The 24,507-nt window shown below is 38.9% G+C and overlaps 1 protein-coding gene across 9 annotated transcripts in view; it reads left to right on the top strand.

The window, feature by feature from the left end:
- Positions 1-24,507, top strand: part of LOC109986209 (R3H domain-containing protein 2) — a 56,200-nt gene that overhangs the window by 15,282 nt on the left and 16,411 nt on the right. For 4 of the 9 annotated variants that reach the window (XM_020636746.3, XM_020636739.3, XM_065954669.1 and 1 more), the window contains 13 exons: positions 12,399-12,476; positions 13,952-14,110; positions 14,223-14,445; positions 15,527-15,568; positions 17,540-17,626; positions 17,823-17,946; positions 19,650-19,728; positions 20,196-20,255; positions 20,919-21,059; positions 21,551-21,659; positions 22,516-22,611; positions 23,098-23,147; positions 24,217-24,270. In XM_020636746.3, coding sequence (XP_020492402.1) covers positions 14,287-14,445; positions 15,527-15,568; positions 17,540-17,626; positions 17,823-17,946; positions 19,650-19,728; positions 20,196-20,255; positions 20,919-21,059; positions 21,551-21,659; positions 22,516-22,611; positions 23,098-23,147; positions 24,217-24,270 — 1,001 coding nt within the window. In that variant the 5' untranslated portion in view covers positions 12,399-12,476; positions 13,952-14,110; positions 14,223-14,286. The remainder of the gene's footprint in view (positions 1-12,398; positions 12,477-13,951; positions 14,111-14,222; positions 14,446-15,526; positions 15,569-17,539; positions 17,627-17,822; positions 17,947-19,649; positions 19,729-20,195; positions 20,256-20,918; positions 21,060-21,550; positions 21,660-22,515; positions 22,612-23,097; positions 23,148-24,216; positions 24,271-24,507) is intronic. The other 5 variants (XM_065954672.1, XM_020636742.3, XM_065954673.1 and 2 more) reach the window with 3 other exon arrangements.

Here is a 24,507-nt window from a genome sequence, read left to right as displayed (position 1 = left end):
ACATTTGGTTGTATTGTTGTGTTTCCATTTATTTTTATGTATTAATGCAAACATTACATAAATCTAATGGAAAAAACTCAAACTCAGAAACTCAAGTCAAACTCAGCATTGCAAAGATATAACATCATTATCTGTCTTGATGTTAACTTTGTTTGCTGAAATATTCAGTCATGTGTTGAAAAGTTAGACAAATACAGAGTTTGAGAAACAACAGCGAGTGCCTCTTGATGCTGAACATATGAAGTTAATCCCAAACATTCAGGGCCAGATTTACTAAAGGTTTGCATGTCTTAAAACGTGTGCAAACTTGATACCACCATTAAAAAATGTGCTATCTGATCTACTAACGGCGCGCAGTGAGGATTGCGTCTTTCAAATGAACAAAACAACACGCATTGACCATTTAGTACGTTTGACTTAATGAATATGCAATATGTTTCTGCCCTAGTGTGCAAAATACTGGGAGGAGAAAATGCAAATAAGTCAAGTTAGTACACGCATTGCGATTTACCAAGCCTCACAAAAATTGCGGTGATTGTGACGGTGTCTGTATTTATCACCTTTGAAAGGAACGTGCTAATCCAGGAGACCAGTGTTATGCACAACAGGTTTTTTCCCCACAAGTGTTTACATGTTTCAAATGGCATGCATTTATTTTTTAATTTGATTCAATATTCTAATCGTTAAGGAAGAGGAACACCATGATTAAACTACAGGCTATTGTTGCCATATATATATATATAGCCAAACAAAACTGAATATTCACAGCCTCTGCATTCTATAGAATTTCAACATTGATATTTATTTTTTCCTATTTCCCTCTTTTCGCCAACATTACATTTTAAACCGGGGATTTACTTTTTCTCGGGTCGCGCGTCGCTCGCCCCGTCTGGTGCGCTCCTCTTCATAATGCGCTCGTCACCTCCCTCTAAATTCCGCTGCTGCTACTCTGTAGGCCGCTTGGATTGGGGGACCTCAACACTGTTTGTACCCCTGTCTTTCGATACCTCTTTCCAGGGCATTTATGTCCGATCAGACACAGCACTGGCCAGCTGTCTGGTGTGCAACAACGGCCCGAGTGTAGAGCGCCCGTGCCACAGAGGACACAGCTCACACCTCCTGCGCAATGTATGACACTTCATTCTTAAGATTAAGGGAAGAAAAGAGAGGCCCTGTTTAATGCCGAGGTTTTCTTATAACCAAAATCTTCTTTGTAATATTCAGATTTATCTCCTGTAACTCAAAAGTATTGTGCTTTTATTTGCCTCTCCCACTAATACCTATTTTGCGCTTGCAGTCATCCTGCTTTCCGTCCAAACTCTGTAAACCAGTAGAACATGAAAAAGCTTGACTTAAATACTACCGCCTCCACAAGGTTTGCACCTGTTGTCATTCACGCATATTTTCTTTGTAGATCACCTTCAAAACGGCCACCAACCAAACGTGCACATTTTTGGACACGCAATTTAGTACTCTTTAATTGGGAGCTTAGTAAATCTGGCCCTTAGACTGTTTCCCTGTGATTAACCAGCCCATATCAGCTAGGTTTAGCTTGTAAAGCTATCTCAGTAAATCTTGGTAATTTAATTGACCTCACCTTGGGCAAATCACCTATGTTTACTTGTGGGTAAGGCAGTTTCTCTCAACCTCCTGGTGCCTACTTCCTTATTCTGGAGTCCTGTTCTTGTGTCTCTGAGCTCAATCTGTTGAGTTCAAAGTTCATCTCTAGCAGACCTGATAGTTAGTCACTGCTCTCATCAGGACAAAGTGGAACAGAGTTTCCGGCAGTCAGACTTTGTGAGGGGAGTCATTGCCAATCTTCACATTTAAATAACTGTGTGTGAAAATGACTCACACACTGATCACTATGTAAGCCCGATTAAGTCTATGTGCTTATGTGTACATCTGCAGGCCATGTTTGGTAGCATGTGTGTATGTTTGTTGTGTCTGTGTGATTGAGCGGTTGTTGTGCAGGCTATAAGTAACTCATGATGTTGCTGTGTGCGTGTGTGTCCGTATCCTGTTTAAATTGTGTTTACCCAGTGATAAAAACACCGGGCCTTGTAATTGGGGAAAGGAGGGGGGTGGAGAGAGAGAAAAAGAGAGAAAAATATGGGGGTGTTGAGGGATACGGCTGCTTTTCTCTTGGTGACAGAGCCTGTTGCCATGGAGCTGGTCCTCCCATTGGTGGAAGCCTGGTCCAATCGCTTAACAGCACAGATTGTTTCATCATTGAGAAGTTTTTCCTCTCTTCCTGTCTCACTAGCTTGCTTGCTCCTCTGTCTTTCTTTCTTTTCTGTGTTCTCCCCCCCCCCCCCCCCCCCCCCCCCAAGAAGCTGATAAATTACATAAGGTTTATAATGCGTGAAGGAGCCGCCACCCAATTTTATTTTGACACAGTTATTCATATTACATCAGCAGCTCAAGTTGGGCAGGAAGATTCTCTTGCAAATCTCTTCATTGTGTCTACGAAGACAAGATAACCCCACTATACCATTTTCAGTTATTTATGATTTTATTGTAGCCAAGAGATGTAACTTTTAAAACAAGCTTCCGAATGGAAAACATGTGACAAGTTTCTTATAATGTAATGGTCTTGTGTATTACTGCCAACCTAAAAAATGTATTTATTGATTCATTATCTTTTTTTATTAAGAAATGCATGCATACCTACAATGCAATTTTAGAAAAATTGCATTATAGGTATGCAACTTTGGTGGGCGAACTTTATGGTAATTTAATTGCGTTTTTTTTGTGGGTTTTTTTTTGGGGGGGGTATGCAGGTTTGGTTTATTCATAACTTTCACGTGACATCACACACAGAGCAGCCGACCTGGTGAGCTATAAAAATTGCCATGCTGTCCCTTGAGGGAACAAAAGAATGGACTTCTAATCCTGCTATAAACATTGTGTTACCTTGAGCAAAAGATTACTACCTTTCACTAACATTACCGCCCTAGAACATTGGCTGAAAGTGACAGCTGAGTCATCCTGATACTATCTTTGTGTAATGTTAACTAGCTAATGTTGGCTAATAAGCACTCACCTGTGCTTTGATGAAGAATTTCTTGTCTTTCATCTCCTAAATGGCCACAGCCACATCAAAAATACATGAAGATGTCCCTACTTATGTTGACTTTCAGTTTATGGGGAAGGGTTCTCCCATTAATATAAGTGAACATCACTGAAGTTGTGGCGAGGACATTTGAAAGATTGAAATAGTGTCCAGTGTGCTTAATATCTGTTTTTCTTTGGTTGTGAGGTGATTTAAACATGCGTTGTTTTAAAGAGATGGTGAATTAACAAACCTGTGCTTCAGCTCAGTGTGTTCAATGGTTGCCGCTATTTTCATAAACCCTTGTTGCCCTTTCAAGCCTGTGTGCCATTCACGTTACTGAAATGTATAATTTTGAGTAGAAAGATGTTTTGAAAGGTGAAATTTGATTGTGCTTTGTGATGCTGTTAACACGCTCCCTAAAGGCTACCCTCTGTCAGAGACACACACCGAGGAGATGCCTTGGTGCTCCTTGTATCAGATTTCATTGGCCATTGATTGGACCAAAATAGAACTGCATTAAGACACAGGATTTCCTTGTTATTAAGTGCTTAGCTTTCACATTGCTCAAGATATGGGTTTGTCTGGCCTTGATAACCTCTATGCTATTTTGTGGTGACGTTTGTGGTACACAAGGATGCCATGATGAGAAAATGTTCAGACAGGTTGATTGTTAGTCTCAGATATTTGATAGAAAAGATAATCCTAGATAACAAAATATTTGGATTCTGGCAACTTTAAGGCTGGATTCTTTCTTGCATAGTAATCATTGCATTAGTTGTCATTGTGAATTTATTAAAACATCTTAATTGTCAGTGTGACAAATTTATTATTCTATTTTTATTCTTGGATCATCCAAATAAAAGTTTCCATAACTCTTAATTTGGTAAAACAATGTAACTATTAGGGATTCACCGCTGAATCATTTTAACATCAGTAAAGGTCGATACCAATGTACTCTGTTGACCGACATCAGTAAATAGGCAAATAATGTGGTGTGAACCGGTGTCTGTAACCAATGTTTATTTGTTGTGCCAAATCAATTTAATACTGGCATATAGTATAGATGTTTCAAACATCGGTATGGGTATGTGCCCTGAGTTTCCCAATTGGTGCATCTCTAGTAGCTATACCAGTTGTTTCATTGTCTGTTAATTGGCTGGTTATTTATCTCCATGCATTGATGAGTTTTTGGTCTATCTGATGATAAAAAAGAGAAAATGTCTTTCCCTGTTTGCAAATTTAAGGGTGATATCCTTGATATTTTGTTTACTCCACAACCCAACGCTGTTCAGTTTATGGTTAAAACAAAAATAAACTTTCAAATATTCACATTTAAGGGGTTCCGTTTTTCTGAAGTGGGGTTGTAAAAGGTACTCGACAATGTGAAGTGTTTTAGCCAGAGGAGATGCAGAGAGGACTGTTTGGTCGTTGTTTTAGTAAGTTATTGACAGAATGAGCTGCAACAGAGAGACAGTTTAGGGAGCATGAGTTCTCCTCCTTGTTGCATCCCTCATAGACTTTACAAAATATGACTTTGCACATGCAACAAATGGGATTTCAGAGGAGAATGTGCTGCTAGCTCCTTCCCCCAACTTCTAGTATCACTAGTGAATGCATCATATGAAATATATTATTTCAATGAACTCATTGGAATTTTAAATAAATAAGGAAGGGATTACTGTCAATTAACAATTTGTTGATGGGAGAAAATATTGTTTAATACATTTGTAGTGTGTTTACTTCAGAATTGGTTTTCACTTTTTGACCCATGGGAATTCCATACTTTTTCTACATACTCTACATACATACTCTTGCCTTTATCAATAATACATGCAGATCAGGATCGCCTTTCTGTCCACTACCACTCGATTTATCATGTAGAAGGGGAATGTCGGTCACTTAGCCAGCATCCCGTTCTCTCAATCACCCACTTTGTTCTTGTGTTTCGTTCTATAGTCTTATTTTCTTCTCTCCATATACCTTCTGTATGTTCCCCCCACACGTAGCAGATAACTATACATAGGTTATAGCAACAGAGAGAGAGATACTTGGAGAGAGCTGCAGAAAGGTAGGTAGGTAGGTAACCAGGGAGGGAGGAAGGGAGGGAATGAGTCATAGCTCGTCCCACAGGACTGAGTGGGCCGGCTTAGTGGAGGAGGATGGCGTCAGCAGTAGGACTGACAATTTAAGAAGACACATTAAAAGAGGAAGAAAAAGGGAGAAAGAGAGCGACAGAGAGCAAAGCCTTAGAAGTGGGTGGATGTAGAGAGAGATATTGATGGGAGGGGTTGATGCAAAGGAGGTGGAAGGCAAGAAGGGGTATCCTCATAGCACAGAGAGAGAGATAGCGAGGGGGAGGCGAGAAGGACAGATAACGACGTAGATGGAAAAAGAGAAACCCTTTCTTCCGCTTCTATGACCATTCATGTCCCCACATCTATGTTTTATAATAGTTTTATTTTCTTTTGCTGTTTCACTGAGCCTTTAAGCTGCTTTCATCAATCGTACTGCTCATAGCAGAAAGTATTGACAGTGTACTGGAGGGTCATTTCATTTGCATGTACTCATAGTTTTCCTGTGTCAAAGACGGACTGTTTTGGTTCATATATGCATGGACGGTTCCTTCAGTCCCCAGTGCTCTGCCATCCCCCTCGTCCCCCTCCCTGTGTGAGATTGTGCAACGGACGCAAAGGGGAATCCTCTCTGACACAGACAAACACTGGAACACGCACACTGCTAGTGCTCTGCAGATATATAATATGTGCAGTCACTGAGCTTGCACAAACTCTGCCATTACTACACACAAATACACACCAACCAGCCTCCACTCTGAAGACATAACCTTGCTGCCTTTTGTGAAATGGGTTCTCTCTGACGTCAAATGGGCGAGGTGCGCGGCTGAATACCGAGGAGCTGAATTGGGTCGAACAGTTAGTGTGTGTGTGTGCGCGCGCGTGTGTGTCACTCCCACTGCTGTCTGTGGGTTTGTACATGCTTGCTCACTCCTGTTTGCAGCATTCTGTGCTTCCATTCACCTTCATCTTTCATTCAGCCTCTGCAGAGAAAATGGAGAGGCATATCTGCTCTGTAAGATTCTCAATTATGAAACTTAAAAAAATGCAATGAATGAAATAACTGGTAATAGCAGCAGCTCTCCATCATTTTGCACATACAATTGTAGAAATGCTCAGTTAGTGATGTGAAAAGCAGTTCTTTTCAGTGTACTGAATCAGTAGAATCAGTTCAGTAAAGTGATTTGTTCAAAAGATTCGTTCACCGAATCGTTCAGTACTTCTCTGCAGCTCTGTCTGCGAATCAGAATTTAATAAGCTGAAATACGCCCGAACGTTTAGTTCTGCTCGCGATCGTTCTGAGAACAGCCGGTGGTGAATAATAAACCAATGAGCTGAGAATTTAGTTGGATAAAGCTACAGTTTGCAAACTGAAAGCTGCTAAAACAATCACATTTATTTTCCCCGACTGTTCTGTTCAGTACGTTCAGTACACAAAACACTCACTGACTGACTGACTGAGAGGAAGAGAGAGACTCAGAGGCGGAGCTCTCGTTCAGTTCGTTCACTGAACGAGAGCTCCGCTCCTCCTCTCAGTTCGTTCAGTGATTCACGTCAGAGCTCTCGTTCAGTTCGTTCAGTGAACGTGAACGAGCGAGACTGCGAGTCACCAGCCTCAGTCACACACACACACACACACACACTGTACTGACTGAAACACGATCGTTAGTAGATGTTAAAGCAGTCAGCTGAGTGAAATTGAGTTGGATATAAAAGCCGTTTGTAAACTGACAGCAGCTATAAAAAGCACATACATTTTCGTGACACCTAAATGTTAAATAATATATTTGCTACTTCCTCAATACTACTTCCAGGGAGAAGTAGGGGCGGGCTTGAGCGACACAGAGCTCCCAACCGACTCCGTCCTGTTGGTTCAGTCAGTACGTATCACTGACGTGAAAGAGAGAGGGAGGGCGGGATTTGAGCGACTCTTACGGTCTAGACTCTAGAGAGAGACGGGAGAGAGGAGAGCGCAAATGAAGTTGAGAAATGAACGACTCTTTTCAGTAAGTGATTCAGTTCAGTTCGTTCACCCAGATGATTCGTTCGTTTTGAACGAATCGTTCATGACCGACACATCACTATGCTCAGCGCTCATTATCTGGTTATCTCATTAATGAGTGCAAGTGCCCACAGAAGGACAGAAAAGATTGCCTTTTAAAAGATTAATTTCTTCATATACAAAAATCTGTACTATGAATTAATTCTGTATGAGATGCATACTCTAACCAAAAAGCACTTTGTACTAAAGGCAAAATATTGTAATAGTTTTAATTCTGTGTGGGGTTGATGGTATGTTTTCCATCTTAGGTTGTTTCACCTAAGGAGAAAAATTCAAGAATTATTTATATTTAATCTCACAGGGATTTCCCCATGAAAGTTTTGTTAGTTGGTAATGATCTTTTTTGTGTGTCTTTGGCACAGTATCCTCTCTGTATGTTAAGATTGTAAGACATGAAATACTTTTTTTAAAAACAATCCTTGATGCTTTGACCTGGTGGAACCTAAATTAAGACTTGGTGAACACTGGACTTGAAATTCACTTGTGTTAACCCTGCAAGTAAGGACAAATGTATTTATCTGTAAATAAATAATTGATAAGAATATAGTAAATTATTAGAAGTTACTTTTAAGTTACCTCATTGCAAGGTGTTGCTAGGGTTGATTAATTGTTGCTTAATTGCTCAGTTGATTCAAAAGTACGAATGGCAAATCGGCCCTAAAATCCACATTAAAGAATTTTTCATTGTCTTTCCTTTTCATACACAGAACTTTGTTTTATAAGTATTATATTCTGTTCAGTAACTAAACATTAGCATTTTGAAAAGTTAATCAGTTGTTATGCACAATTTGTGCTTTAGGAATTTCTCTCAATGCTTTGGTTTGGTTTTGCCTTGCTGCTACTATTGCTAAGACCCTGACCCAGCTTGACCCAGAGCAGCTATATTTGACAGTGAGCTCATACCTGCAAAAAATATTTAGTCCGGCTAGCCTACTGTCTCAGGCAGAGATATATGTCCTCTAAGTCTTAACACAAGCACGTCACACATACTCAAACATACAGTGTAGACCAGACGAATGCTCACTCTGTGCCTTTCACTCACTGCCTGACACACACAAACACATACAAACATATGCTCCCCTCAGGGCTTCCTCATACTGCCGGTCTCTGGTGTGGTAACCTGACACAGTGGGCAGGGCAGTGTGTGACCTGTGTGTTTCAGCTGGTTGCCTGTCATCAGGAGGGCACAGAGTCTGCAAGGGCAATAATGTGTTGGAAGTGGGTTAGAGTGCCCTGCATTGCATTGAGGATGATGTGATTTTTTTTTTTTTTTTTGTGTGAGTGTGTAGGGCTGTGAAACACGTCAATTTCCTCTTTCATTTGTAGAAAAACCATTTGAAAAATATGTAAAGTGGTGTTCATTTTCGTAAAATAACAAAAGTAGATGTAGCACTTTTGAATACCCTCATTAAACAGTTGATCAATATGTTAATGTTTTTATCTTTATTCATCCATGTTTGCTCTTTGTTCTGCATCATACCAACTAATGTTGTCATGCATTGTGATGAAAAGAAGACATGGAATATATAAAAGGTTAGCGTAGTTCAATCCAATATCAATAGATATGAGTGGAATAAATACATAAATGATCATGATAAATAAAATGTTTCTAATAATGTACTATTGAATTTGAAAGTAGAAGAATGCTGATGGTAATGGTTTACTTAAACAGCTGTAGAAAAAAGGGGGTAAACAATATGTCACCACAAAAGATTCAGCTTAAATTAGCTTGATAATAAAGCATACTTCCCATAGGTCCAAAAAAAAAAATGAAGCAATGAAACTGCACGCACACGTCAATAAATAGGCTTACTTGAAATATTGTTTTTACTCACTACTTATTATCAGTGTGCTTAGATTTAACTGATCAATGCTATTAATTGGATTTAATTCATTTTGATCCTCCCATGCTAAATGTGCCTTCTACTGTATGTATTGGGCTTATGCCTTTCCTCTAGAAGGAAAATGTACTTTGTGCGATCTGAACTTTGTTTATTCCTAGATTGATTTTTAAACTGCACTAATACTTTCTCACCAAAACCTCAGTACATGGAGAAGATTATATTTTCTTTGTAAAGGCATACAGGTTTTTATATTTTCTATATGCAAACCTCTATGTCTGATATGGAAAAAAAAACAGACTCTTTTCAAGGAGAGGACAAGCTGTACAGAAGTTCATGAAGTTAAGAACTGTTCGAGAGGATGCGGACTGATTTTCATTCCTTTTGTAGAGGCATAAAGAATACTAATCAAACGCTGTCACCGTAAAAAGTGTCAGTTCAAAAACAAGCAATTTGTAGTGTGTGCATACTTAGAAATATATTAAAACTGTTCTGTTTTAACTTGTGCAAGACATCTTAAAAAAACTGGAAAAATAAGACATTTATAATCAAGTAAAATTCTCAAGATTCATTAATTCAGTAGCATATTTGCTCTAAAATGCCTCATCGATGGCTATCCAGCTGTAATACATAACAGCCTGATAGGTGTATGCGTGTTTCAAGGCCAGCATGATGTGAATGACCTCTTTGGCTATGATGTAACTGGCCAGAGTCCTGTGTGAATCAGCTTCCCTCATGTCAGCCACATGTGATAATGCAGACTGTTGGCAGAGAGATGCAAACTTGAGGCCGACCGACACACTGACCGATCTGGGACACAACCGACACATAATAGTCCTGCTGCTGCTGCTGCTGCTGCCGCCCTTATTGTAGATGTTGAGTTTGTATGTCTCTCTGTAGCTAAGTTCTTAAGCCTGGATAGCACCTGGTGTAACCACTTAAGAACAAGGATGTTATCTATATGGCTGTATGTATAAGCCAGAATTTGGAGATAGGAAGCATATACCGATACCTATACATGGCGATGATGGGACATTTTTGGACTCTCTGGCTTAGGATAGCAGACAAAATATAAAAAGTGAGCTGACATATGCATCAGATCTGAGTTAAAATAAAACATTATGAAAACCAAACAATGGTAACATATTGGTAACATCCAACGTCTCAGCACTGTTTTTGTATGGGATTATCATTTGTCTGTATATTGAGAAAAAGGCAATGTTTTGTTGATGCATACATAACGCCTCCTACCACTGCATCATTTATTTAAAATCTCTTCTTAGCTTATGTCACATTTTTGTCTAAAGGTGTCTTGGGATAATTTGTCATTTTAATATTGTGTCTTAGAGGGCATGTATATTTATATTTTTTTGTGCCATTGTGTTTTTTTTTTTGATAATGTTAGGTCAAAGGCAAATGTGCTTATTGGGAAGATATTAAAGAGGCTTTTAATTACTGTTATTGCTGTGAGATAGCATGAACTAATGAAGAATAAAATCAGAAGCAGTAGTGTTTCCGGGTCTGTCGCTTTTCTTTTCATCATGCCCTCGTTGTCTCTGCTTCTTTCAGTCTATCCCTCTCAGTCTTTGCACACTGCAATCCACGTATTTATTTTTAATATCATTCTCCTCCCTGCCCTTCTCCTTGGTACTCGCTCAACACAAATGGCAGCAGTTGAGAATGACGTTACCATCTCCTTGGCAACCCTGTTGGCCGGATTCTGCGTGTGTTCAAAGAAGCAGCGGGGAGTGTTGAGGAGAGAGCTGAAGAAAAATAAGAGGAAGGGGTAGAGGAGGAGAGAATAGGTAACGGTGGTTTATTCACAAGCCAACCCTTTCTGGCTCTGATTCACAATTTGTTCTGCAGCCCCTCCCTGCTATTCAGTATGATTGTCCAATCAGCTACGAGACTGCCACTTGAGATGAATGATTATCTTTGCTTTCTAATCCAAAGCCATTCATTTCTTTTGTGCAAGACTACACTTTGTGTGTGAGCAAGGGAGCTTTTTTTCCTCCAAAGAGACTGTGTCAAGCAGTTGTATCTGCCCACAGTAGATATTGTGGTTGTATTATCTGCCTCTGCAGAGGCAGGCTTGTGTAAGCAGAGTAGGGTTGAGGCATGTGGGTGTCCTGGTCAGTGATGTGGCGTATTGCTGATGCTAGTGCTGATGACGCCAATGCTGTTGCATTGCCTGGGTCCTCCCCACCCTGGGAATCCCTGCTTTGTTTGTTCATTCATCTCATCTATCCTGAAGCGCAGGCCGACATTGCACATCTGCATAGACAGAGACATGTATGAATCATAATTGTCCATGCTGCATACATTCACCTTGGGATCACAAATTAATACTTCAATGTGCAAAAATACAATTGTTATCGAGATTAACTCTTTAGTACCGCACTTTATTTCTTTGTAGAATTGACATTTGTGGGTGTTGTGCAGTTTTTACATTGTAGGACCCAAAGAAAAGGCACCTGGAGCCAAAAGACAGTGTTTTATTATTTGAGGCGACTTTTGCATGCATCATTATCCCCTTTATCAGCAGCTCCTCGCCCTGTTTCAAATCTCCTGCAGCAACACCAGAGTTTGTAGAGAGGGTTTTTAGGATGGATAGATTTGAGTGAGTCTTTGCTCGTGTTTGTGTATTCACAAGTGTGTAATTGCTAACATATCAGAGTTACTGCTTTGGAGCCAGAAGTCACCCCAAAGCTGTTTTTGCGGTAATGTTTGATGTTTTTTTTTTATGCTGGAAAAATTGGTTTAATGACATAAGTTGTATGAAATACACAAGGGGGAGGGAAATACAAGTCATAAGGGTACGATTATCTCAAATATTGTTATAACAGCGATTTGTTGTTATTGGAGATATATGAGCCCAATTTAAAGGTTTTTTAAGATCCCTAGAAGTGCAACTAGAAGAGCTTGCAACTAAAGGTTGCCTGAAGAGATTTGCTTTGTTAAACCACAGTTTGTTAGACAAAGTATACAGGCCTTTTTCATTCTTATGATAGAAGATAAAGCTGGTGAATACCAGATATCTTGGTGCCATGATGCCAAACTATACATAATAGAAAACACACGTTTTCCTTTTTATAAATTGTGGTGCCCACACGGTGGAAACTTCAGTTTAAACAGTAACAAAGTCAAATAATGAAAAATGTAGCCGTTTTAGGGAGATTAAAACTCACATGAGGGGCTCATTTATAAACCCTGTGAACGAGTATGCTCTGAGCTTTTAGCTGCTTTAGTCCCCCTCCCTGCTACAGTCAGTAGCAGCAGGGGGAGCAGCAGCAGCAGCGATGAGTCACCCAAGTGTGTGAAACATGACGTCATCCGTGTCTTCCTCTTCTGTTATCGGTGTTCAGGACTCCTGACTGGAGGACACACCATGCTGCTGCACTGAGCCAGAGGGAGAGAGAAGAGAGGACCCCGCGACGCCAGAGGTAGTGTGCCCCTCCCCCTTGACTGACTGGCTAGCTGCTACCTCCTCTATTCACTTGATTGCAGTAAATTTTGTGTTTTTTTTTTTTTTTTGGGGGGTGGGGGGGGTTGTGCTTCATATTGTTCATTCTTTATATATAGTTTAAAAATGATTTGTCTTGTGGATCAAGATCCAGACTAATAGCCTCAAAATATTTCTTGGATTTTGTGTGAATCTCATTATTGGAATGAAAGCGTTAGCTGACGCTAAAACATCATGGCCCTTGAGAGAAAAGAGAAAAAGTCATTTATATAAACCCTGTTCCTTGTTCAGCTACAGAGGCAAACCTGCTGTTGATGTATACCCCCAAATAAAAAAGAAAGCTGGGATGTTGTGTAAAATGAAATAAAAACAGTGTGATGATTTGCAAATCCTTTTAACTCCATATTTATTTGAAAATAGAACAAAGTCATATCAATTTTAAAACTGAGAAATGTCCTTGTTATTGACAAACTACTGTATATGCCCAGTTTGAATTTGATACCAGTAACACATTTTTAAGAGGTTAGGACGGGGTCATGCTTGTCGCTCTGTTGCATTTGTTTATCTTTTAACAACTCTGTAAGCATTTTGGAAATTTAGTAGTCCCATTTCAGTAATTTTCGAAAGTGTCATGTTTTACCATTCTTGCTTAATGTAGTCCTTCAGCTGTTCAACAGTTCAGGGTCTCTTTTGTCTTATTTTACATTTCATAATGCTCTAAACATTTGTAATGTGTGACAAGTCGGGACTGTAAGAAGGCCAGTTTATCACCCAGACTCTTTTAGTAGAGAGCCATGCTGTTGTAAATACATGCTGAATGTGGAGTGGCACCGTCATGCTGAAATAAGTGAGGCCTTCCCCTTAAAAATAAATTTGGCTGCATAAGTTACTCAAAACCTGTATGTATGGTTCAGCATTGATGGAGCATTCACACATGTGCCATATGCACTGATGTACCCTCATGCTATCATGGATGCTTGATTTTGTTGTTTCAACATGTGATTTTTAAGCATTTCACAACTTTTCAAGTCTTTTGTTGCCACTATCTCAACGTTTTTGAAACATATTTTTGGCAAATGATCACATTTTTTTTAAATTTATATTTCACACAACGTCCCAACTTTGAAGTTTGTTGGGCTTGTATTAAACTGGATGAAACAATCTGTTTTTTTCCATTGTGCAGTGTAAACAATAGTAATAACAAATGACTAAAAATGTGGTTATACTGTTTGTTCTGATATTTTACATGAAATAACTTTCCTACTACATCTTACTTTGTAACATACGATGTATCTTCTGTATCCGTTCATGTTAACCTTTGGCAGTTTTTCCCCCTTCATGATGGAGCATTTGATTTGCATCATTTTATAGAAAAAAAGAAGGTGAATAACTAATCTGCAAAGAGCAGTCATTTAACTTGTTTCTTTTCTTTGTCTTTGTGTTGTCTCCTCAAAGCTGCACCTTGAAGGCTAAGACCTGCTATGGACTGTACTTCGCCCCCTGCTGCAGCACAGCCCAGTACACTACCTTAGTGGGTTCCCCTCATCTTCCTGTGTGTGGTTCCCATCTAGACTCACTGTATTGAGTCCAGAACAGATCTGGTACCACCTACAGGTAGATTGTATAGCACTACAGCCTCACATACTGTATGAAACCAAATATTACAACCCTGAAAAAATGATCAGAGACTTGAATTTATTTTTATTTCTTACCTCTTTTCTCTCAGCCACTCCTGGGTTCTCCACCCAACCCCCTCCCCGACTCCCACCCTCTCCCCCTCCCCTAAGAAGATGTCAGTGAGCCTGACAACAGACATCCAGCAGGAGGGAGAGAGTGGTCCACTCATCGAGCCCGGTGGTCGAGGCAAGACATCCCCTCAACCACAGGGTATCAAGGAAGGGACAGGAGAGGGCCTAGAGCCGGAGGAGAGCTCCCAACAGGATGCACAGGTGAGGGGAAAAGTTAATATAAGAATGATATTAGAAAATTAACACAGTAATGTGCATTACACTAATGAATGAAAACCAATTCCAATCAGGAAATTAGTTAAGCTATGCCATAATAGTTGGTCTTTTCTTCTTGTTTATATTTTTTTTGTCGTAAAGACTGCCATTTTTATTAATTGCTTTAGAGAGCAGAGGCTTTATACAAATAAATTGACTCTTTCAGTGCAAATTTTCCTGAATATTTAACACAACCATTAAGGTAAAAGCATACTTTTTGGGAATAATTAGGACAGATTTGAGAATAATTATTTAATGGCACACTGCTAGAGACATCCTTTCTGTACATTTCAACAATTAATAAGAATAAAATTACAGAGTTGTATGAACACAAATGGATTTTTCAAGAAAGTGCTTCATGAATCAAAACTATTTCATCCTCCTCAAAATGATAGTGGTTGTGTCTGATTCCTCAGTTTTTTGGGTGTAATTTCATCCTGGTCATACTTAATAACAAACGTGCCTGGCTGACTTAGCTGATTGGGTGTTGAAACAGGTGACGTGCCTTATATAATAAAACCAGCTACTGGTGATTTAAGGAGCTGGCTCCATGGCAACGCCATCACCATCTCAGCTTGACTTAATGACTCGAGAGCTGTGACGACCAAGTTTACATAGCGCATCGTGATCTCACCACCAATCTTTGGTCTAAACTTAGCTTTGGCCCTCCCAGAAGGGGGGGGGGGGGCTCTCTAACATGATTGGGGTTTTGAATTTGTGCATGTGGCGAAATGAAACAAAAATGCAGCGGAAAAGTTTTCTTTAATCTTTATTTGGTCAAGGCAAGAAACAACTCTGATTATAAATTTGCCACAGTCACATTTCACACAGTCACATTTAACAATTTCAAATAGAAAATCTTGTACATGAATTGGTGATGCTATATGAGCTTTTAAAATTATTTTATACTTACCTTTGTTGCTGATGTATCTCTCATTTTTTTAAATAAATATTTTTATAAAACAGCTGCATTTCATTTTCAATGTGCACCTTTTGAAATCAGTGAAAACATACATTTCTCTTGCAGAAACGAGCTCCTAATCATAGCCATGGCAGGAAACGGGCCAAGGTAAGTTATTTGATTCGAGTGTTTTAAAAAAAATGTGTTTAACTACAAAAACAGATACACAACTTTTAAAAGTCACCCTTTTTTATAATCCAGTTACCTGAAATAACCCCCCTGCTGGTTTGTTGTACAAAATGACCTTCCACTATTAACATTATAATCTAATCCAAAGGGGACCACCGTCTTCTTATCATTGTTTCAATCCTAAATTCCAGACTAGGTATAAAGTAGACTTTATACCTATACCGGAATACTGGAGTTTTAAAAGGCCAACCATTTTGACTTTGGTTGCATCACATACATAAGAAGAATCTCAACAGATGTTCTTGTCTGTGATCTCAATCATACACATACTATAAGAATAATGGCCCATTCCACACACACTTCAGGATATCTCCAAAAGAATGGGTGCATCCCCTCATTTGATGTCATGGAGTATTAGATGCCAACAAGTACTTTCAGGGCTTATATGGTTACTGTTTTGTTGGTAACCGGATGAGCTGCTCCGTCTCCCTGAAAACTAAATAAATAAAATGGATCTCACTAATGATTGGGGTGGTCTTGATTAGTCTGCGAGACATTTGGGAGGTTTAAGTCTTGATTCATAAACCTAATCTATGCACTGGTCAAGACCTGATTTTTCTGATTTCTCTTTGGGTCAGATGATAATTAAGCCAAAACTCTTCTAGACTGAGCTTGTCTTAAAGCTACAAAGGAAAGTAATATGTTTAAAACAGCTGATTAAGTATGTATCCAGATCATTTTAAAACTACATGTGGTATGCCGAATGAATAAATAATGCTTAGCGCTGACTGCACTGACTGTATACTCTGCAAACTCCAGTGGTCTCCCCTATTTTCCTCCAGACTTTATGCACTGTTTACCATATATTTACAATGATACAAATCCTAATCAGTTTATTCTGAATAGTTTGGATATTCATCAAGATTTAGACTTTCAAATTCTTAAGCATTTACACCACCTCTAAATATCACTTGATTCTCTTCACATTTTAGAATGCAGGTGAAAAGCAGCATTCACCAAGAACGTGGGTTTTAAACCCTTTTAGCAGTTTTAGTTTTTAATTTCTACTTTTTACACGATATTAGAACCAATACTTTTGACATTCAAAGTGTGCATGGGAATGATCAGAAAACAGGCATTTGTAATGTCATGATTTTAATTTAGCCTCAAAGTTTAGCAGCCAGGAAGCTAAGAAGTTATTGTCACTTCTCCCTAAATGAAGCAAACACTGACAAATACAACTGAGTTTGCCTTATTCTTAACTTGATGATACGCAGAGGTCTTCATTGTTTTCTGGCATGTGTGGTTAGTTACACTTGAACATTAGAGACTGACCTCATCACTGTGTATTTTTGGAGCTGCTTTCTTATACGACACCATGCATACCTCAATATGCCCCCTAAATCTTGAAATTAGTTCCTCTTTCTTACGATTCTTCTTGGTTTTACGATATAGTCTGCATAGGGGCAGCTGCTTATCAGGTGAGGATGTGTGCTGACAGGTCTGTCAACATCATTATGGCAGAACACAGTTTTTTCACTGAGATTTTTGGGGATGCTTAATGATGCATTCAATTTAGATATCACATGGATTATGAATATTTCAAGTCAGTTTTCCAGGAACTTTAAATTAAAGTTGATTGGTGTCATTATCCATGCGATGCCAGCACTAAAGTTAGTTTTACTTCAAGCTGCACTTTGTTTATTAAGCGGCTCTTTTGCGTTTCCTCCCCATTTTTCTTCTTCTTAACTTCATGTTACTAGCACTTGTTTTTGAGCTTTGCTTTGCAACAGAAACGTAAGTGTAAACGATGATGATTGATAATTTCAGGAAGCAACAAATAATGGTTTAAACTGGGGTCACTAACCTCCTGAATTTTGAAAAAGTCACAGAATCTCTTAAACAAACTAGGTTAGTCCTTCAGGTAATGTATGTGTGATTCTGTTTCAGTCTAATGCCAAGCTGAAGCTGGTACGGAGTCTGGCAGTGTGTGAGGAGTCCTCTGGTCCGTTCCCCAATGATGGACTTCCAGAATCGGTACTGTTCCTGTCTCTAACCCCTAACCCCCCACCATAACCCTTGTCATGTAGTGCAGCTAGGCTAGCCTATAATTCTCATGTATTCATGCAAGTACTGTCTGTGTTGGATAATTCGTGTCTAACAGACTAAACGTGAAAAGAATTCAGAAATTAATTTATTCTTTTTTACATGGCATTGGCATGTGGTTTCCCAGGATATCATCCAGCTTCACATCAGCTGTCCATCAGACAAGGAAGAGGAGAAGTCTTCCAAGGACGAGTATGAAAATGAAGAGAAGGAGAAGAAGGACAAGACTCCGCGGAAGATGTTGTCACGTGGTGAGATGCAACTTCGAAGCTTTGATGCATTTTGTGATTTTTGTCCTTACTAAACCTGTGTTGAGATCCACAGTGGCACCATGCTTTTACCTAAACAAAAATAGTTGAATCAATGAATACCAGGTGAGCACAGCTAATCAAATTTTTAACTCCAACCATTTATCCGTTAACAAAGATGTTAACTTCAATATCAGGTAATCATTTAATTTTGTGATAATAAACTGAAGTTAACAATGACATTAACCGGTAGATTATTATAAAAAATCGACTAAAACATCAGCTCGACTAAAACATCAGCTTTTTGCAATGTCAACAGATTAGAATTTAGGAGGCCATGATGACTTAGAAAACTCATTATTGAAATCTACTAATAATGGACTTTCTCTGATTGAATACCTCTTCTGAAGGTTTGCAGACGGGCTGTGTGTTTTCTCATCATCAGCGTCATTTACGCAGCTACTGCTCTGTATATATCTCTCATGCTATACATCACTAGAAAACTACAATTATTGTGATTAAAACCATGTACCGGTAAACCATTTCAAAACCCAACTAACATAGCAGCCACCCAACTAACATAGCAGCCACGTTCTACCTAGCTGTCAGACCACCAACAAACAAACAAGTCTTTCTGCTTTCATTGGCAAAGAATCCCCACGATCCATATCCAGAAAAACATTTAATTCAAACATAATAAATCTATAGAGATCCCAGGCATGCTTAAAAATTTCGGCCGCTGTTCCCTGTTCTCAACTGTATTCTCCGTATTAATTCGTGGGATGTGACCTTTCGATTGACACCTCATTCGACCAATTAGGACCTTCCATTCCCCGTTCCTAGCTTACTATAGCCAATGAGAGCCTGAGTAGAAATTGGACTTTCTTTCACCCCCCTCTATGGCCGGCATTACACATGATACAGATGTGACAGTTAAAAAAAAAAGAAAAAAAAAAGGAGAACAACCGTGTCTGTCTTTAGAAAGTCAGAAAGTCATGAGGTCAGCTGACTGAATTCAGGTAATGAAAATTATGTTAACTGAAACAAGACTTACCGGAAGTAAAATGTTACGATTATTATTTTTCAAATAAATGGTCACGTTAAAAATTAATTAAAAAATGTAACACAAATGATGAACAGACGGATGCCCAGCTCTAATAAATGCTTAATATCAATGTCAGTTAAATGTCCCGCATTAGTCATCCTTAAATGGTTTTGTCACATTATGGTTGTAACATGTAAATATGATGTCCACTGTGTTAATAATACCAAAACTAATATGATGTCAAGCTAATTTCTCTGTCAGATAATGGGATCCCTCTGACTTCTTTTTTTTAATTACCTAGCTCACTCCTTCTCTCTCTGCAGAGGCCCTCAGGCATCATTACAGTCTGAGAGCAGCTGAGATAAAATGGCTAGCCCTACTGTCTAGTGTTATGGAAAACAGTAGAAAATGATACCCTGAAGAGTTTGTGTGTGTGTGTGAAGGCACAGAGGAGCAGGGAGCTGCTGTCTCATGCAATCTGCTGCTTATGTTTATCCTCCCTGAGCTACCTGTTACGTAGTTGCTATTGTGATGGGGTGCCATTTTAGAAACGGTGCTTGGCAGTGTTCTGATTTAACTCTTTCTGCACTTTTCAGAAGTGTCCGTCTTTTTTGAACCGTTCCTTTCTCCTTTCTCCTGTTTACTTTGTTCGTCTTGTCAGACTCCAGTCAGGAATACACTGACTCCACGGGCATCGATGTTCACGAGTTTCTGGTCAACACACTGAAGAACAATCCCAGGTATGAGGTTCCACAAAAGGTTGACAGCAGGAACACAACAACAGAAACGGAACAACTGACATGACAATACCCAGTTTGAAAAAAAGGAAACTGACATGCATTTTAATTTTGTAGTTTGACTCGTATACTATCTGTTAACACAGAAGAGGTGAGACTTATGACTTTTACTGCAGCCAGTGAGCAGGGGGATCATCCTATTTCGCTTTCTGTTGTTTACACAATCTGTAGGTTGAAGTCAGAGGTCAACATTGCAAAATGACTGCAAATCTATGAATAATAACTGGATTAGAATTGTAAAGGGTTGAAATGCTGGAAGAATCAACATTGTAATTGAAGTGTAACAGCCATTATTAACAAACCTCACATCTGTGCTCTTTGGTTGGTATGCTAGCTGCACAACTGACACTGATCTGCTCCCCACTCTGAACTCTTCCCCCTTTCCTCTCTCCCTCTCTTTGGTCCAACAGGGATCGAATGATGCTGCTCAAACTAGAACAAGATATCCTGGAGTTCATTAATGACGACAAGTAAGCCATGTTCTCTGTAGCTACTCTCTTGAACATAATTTTAGCCAACCCAGGCTTATTAATAGATTGGCGAGGTAACCAGATAATTTTGGCCAAGTGTAGTTGATATTATGGGGCAAGTATGGGCTGGCAGTATTTCAGGCTAGGACTCCCTGTTCCCCTGTAATCAGAACAGTGTTTGAAATCTGTCTGAAAGCATTGAAAATTCATCTTGTGAGGTTACAAAGTGAGACATTCTGCTTTCCAAACAACTCAGAAAAACAAACCTTATGAGAGGGGATAGTACTTTTGGGAAATAAGACAGCCAAGGGTTTTACAAAAGTGACAAAAATATATAATTGGTGTTTTTACTGTGTCCTTTAAAAAAAATATCCAAAGGGAAATTTTGCATGACGCTGGATGTTGTTCAAACCTCTTGTGAAACCTCTATTCTAGTGCTGTGAAGAATCCTTTTATATGCAAATACATTTTTACAATAAACAAATACCATAGTTGAGTTTTAAAAACATTTCAAATGCTTAATGTAGACATAATTATAGACTTCACAGAATACAGGGAAAATGAAAACACCTAGCAAAAATAAAACAAGCAATAACATTTTATCTCGGCACACAGATGAAATCATACTTGCTACTTACAACTTTGTTTTTGTGCCCCTTCCAGTAACCAGTATAAGAAGTTTCCTCAGATGACTTCTTATCACCGTATGCTGCTGCACCGTGTGGCCGCCTACTTCGGCATGGACCACAACGTGGATCAGACAGGCAAAGCTGTCATCATCAACAAAACTGGCAACACGCGCATGTGAGTTTTTGACTTTGCTCCAGACTTTAACAGCTGCAGCCTTAAAGCTACAGGAAACTCAAGCTTGAATATTTTTTATAGCTATGTTTAAACAACACTGAGATCTTGCAGGAATTTTATAACAGAACAAGAAATCATGCTGTGTTCTGATTTTCCAGATGTCAAAGTTTTAGTGTCATTAGAGGTTGCAAAACACACAACAACAAATCCAATCAGTTCAGGTTATTGGGAAAAATAATAAATATTAAGTCAAGATCATAAAGTAAATTTCTCTGTATTCATTTAATTCCTAAAGCAAGACACTGGTAAGAATTGCTTTACATTGTTAATAAGGACTTAAAAACTGTTTTTGAATGTAAAATAATGGAATTTTAAACATGCGATTGCGATTAATCACAATTAACTGTTGAAATTCAGAGATTAATTCCAATTTTTTAATTTTCTCATTATACAGCCTTTTAAAAGCCTGTTGTTCTTAACTTTCCTTACAGCCCAGAACAAAGGTTCTCTGAACACATCAAGGATGAACGTAACGTGGACTTCCAGAAGAAATTCATCCTCAAGAGAGATGATGCTAGTATGGATAAAGACGATAATCAGGTAAGCTACATCGATGGAATGGAAACGGTATCATATTTATAGTGAAGTTTTCTCATCGTTATCACAGGATTTGTATTTAATGGTCCATGTCATCGACTGTATATAAAGATGGACGATGCATCTCCACTTGTGCATCATCACATCATTTGACACCTTTTTTATAGCATCATATTACTTATTAAAAATACATTTCTCAGAAAAAAGTATACTTTAACACAAATCAGCCTGATAATAGCTAACTATCATGGCAGAAACAGGTTTGAGAAAAATTCATTTGACATGGGCTTTTACTTTAAAATTTGTCAATTTCAGAGAGCTATTGTATTGTCCATCTTTTTATTTTGCTTTTATAGTCAATGATCTATACCTGAGCCAACCTGTAGGTTGTATCAGGGCTTCCCAAACCTTAATGTTTTAACCCCAAATGGTTGAATCGATCTAATAACAAAGTTTAATTAGATTTTGACCCAGTGTGTTTGCTTTGTTGCAGTCTAAAGCCAGTTTCTCTCACAACAATGTTTATTTTAAGCACTAAAAATGTCCTCAGCACCTGATTCTTGTACATTTTGTTACATTCCTGTATCATTATTCTTCAAGTGTTCTATCACGTTTGTGGTGCTAAACCTTCCCACGCTGATTCTAGTCTTCAAAACACTCACTCTCCACACTTTCCAATCTGTTGTTTTGTTTTGACAGCAGGCAGCTGCTCTCCCTTGCAAACTATTGTTAATATCATGTGACTTTCCTACTTCTCATTATAGCAGATCACACTCATTGTGGCCATACAAGCATTGACAATTTCAGTACATAGTAGTACATCACTATTTTCTAATGTGGTTGTTTTCCCAAATGTTAGATCCGTGTGCCGTTGCAGGATGGGCGACGAAGCAAGTCCATTGAAGAGCGAGAGGAAGAGTATCAGAGGGTACGAGACAGGATCTTTGCCCGGGAAGTAAGTATTGAACAAACACTGAGAAAGGCAGATGAACATCATATTACAATGAAGTTCACAGTCATTAGCTGTTGCCTCCAATAAAGTAACAAGTGTAAGGTCAATATTTCTTCAGTTCATTTGAAGAATGTTTTTTTTTTTTTTTTCCTTCACGGACCATTTTATTGGTTTACTAAAAAGTGTAAAGAGCTAGAACGACACAGAATTTGACAAAAATACATTATGGTACAACTCAACTCTAAACTGCCTTGCTTGGAACAGTTTTTCCTTTTGAAAGAGTTGTATATAGAACCTCATACCATCCTAGCAAGTAGTTGTACTTCTCTACCAGAAGCTCCAACCAACCAGCACGTGTTTAACAAACACGTGCTGTTTGTTAAAGTTGAAAACTTGAAAACTTTGGAAGGTGTGATTTGCCAAAGAAATGTTTGTCTTTTTCTTGGTCAAAAGTGCGTTTGAGTAGATTAATCATTTCATAATGTGCAGGTGTCCTTTTTTCTACAGTCATCTCAAAATGGATACATCAATGACAACAGGTAAGACGATGCTTCCTACTGCAGACTCTATTGTCTTCTTTTTATAAAACTCACTGCTAGTCATCTTTCCCTCTAAGCTTCAGTTTGTTTGTTAGGTAGATAGTTAGGGCACTTTAGACCTTTAAACACAACCAATTTAGACACATTATGTATTGATTATTTTTCCACACAGATGCAAGAATCTACCCCCCACTGCAAGACATTTTTAGAACTTTATTTTTTTCCGCACATTTTTTTATTCTTTCCAGTGCCAGACAAATGGTCAATATGCTTTGCAGATGTTTCTTTAGTGAATGATTTGAGTTAGGGGTCGACTGATTATCAGCCTGGCCAATGTTAGGTATTTGGTCGACTATCTGTACCAGCATTTTATTTTATGAAAACCGATCAAATTGTCTAATTTAAAAGTGTACTCCTTTGGCTCCACTGCAGGTGTGTCTTTCCCTCTGGGTCTGTTTTTACTCACCACTCTGTCTCACCTATTGTCCCGCCCACAACACTATCTGGTTTGCTAGACGTCTCACGAGTAATAGCCAATCGGCTCTAAAGTGTGGGTACCGCTGAGATGGACCGAGACAAAAGCAACCTAAAGAGTCTCAGATTGAGCAGGAATTTGTAAAAATCCTAATTTAAAATGTTGACAGAAAGATTTACGTTTTTGTCTGTAAATGCATATCGTTATAATGAACTACTAATTATAGGTATTTGTATCGGTCCTGAAAAAAACAATATTGGTCGACCCCTACTTTTAGTCTTTTGAGAAAGACTGGTAGGTATTGAAACAAATGTTTTCGTGAAAGAGGTTTGCTCATGCAGTGATGAGCTTCCATCCTGTAGTGCCCCGTCCTCTTGAGGTGAAAAGATTGATATTCTTGAAGAGATTCTACCTAGTGTGCCTTTTGTTTCCTTATTCTTTATCTTGTTCTTTTCCTTAAGGGTAAAAGTTCTACACTGTACCATCCTCTACCTGACACCCCTCCTTATTTTACCCTCCCCTACCCCCCCTTCCCCCCTGTTCTCCATGCAGTCCTGTAACCCTAGCATTTTCTCCTAATGTTAACCCCAACAGACTTTCCACTGAGGGCTACTGCTCTAGTTCTCAAAAGAGGAGGCAGATCTTTAGGTATTGGGGTGCTGCTGACCTTGACTTGTGTGTTGCCATGCCCATTTTTTAAAAGTGGTTTGGTGATGATAGTGGTGACTTGTGGTGGTTTTTCTATATCTGCTTGGCGTAGTCGGCTGATTGATGGCTCTTCCAGCACTGCACCGTGGGGCTTCCCATGGCCCATGCATGGCTGCTTTGTGGTTTCACTGGGGACTGATTGACCTACTTTACCCTCCACCCATCCACCTTCAACTA

This window comes from Labrus bergylta, chromosome 5, assembly GCF_963930695.1.
Source record: "Labrus bergylta chromosome 5, fLabBer1.1, whole genome shotgun sequence".
Lineage (NCBI taxonomy): Eukaryota > Metazoa > Chordata > Actinopteri > Labriformes > Labridae > Labrus > Labrus bergylta.
This window is presented reverse-complemented; position numbering and strand designations above follow the sequence as displayed.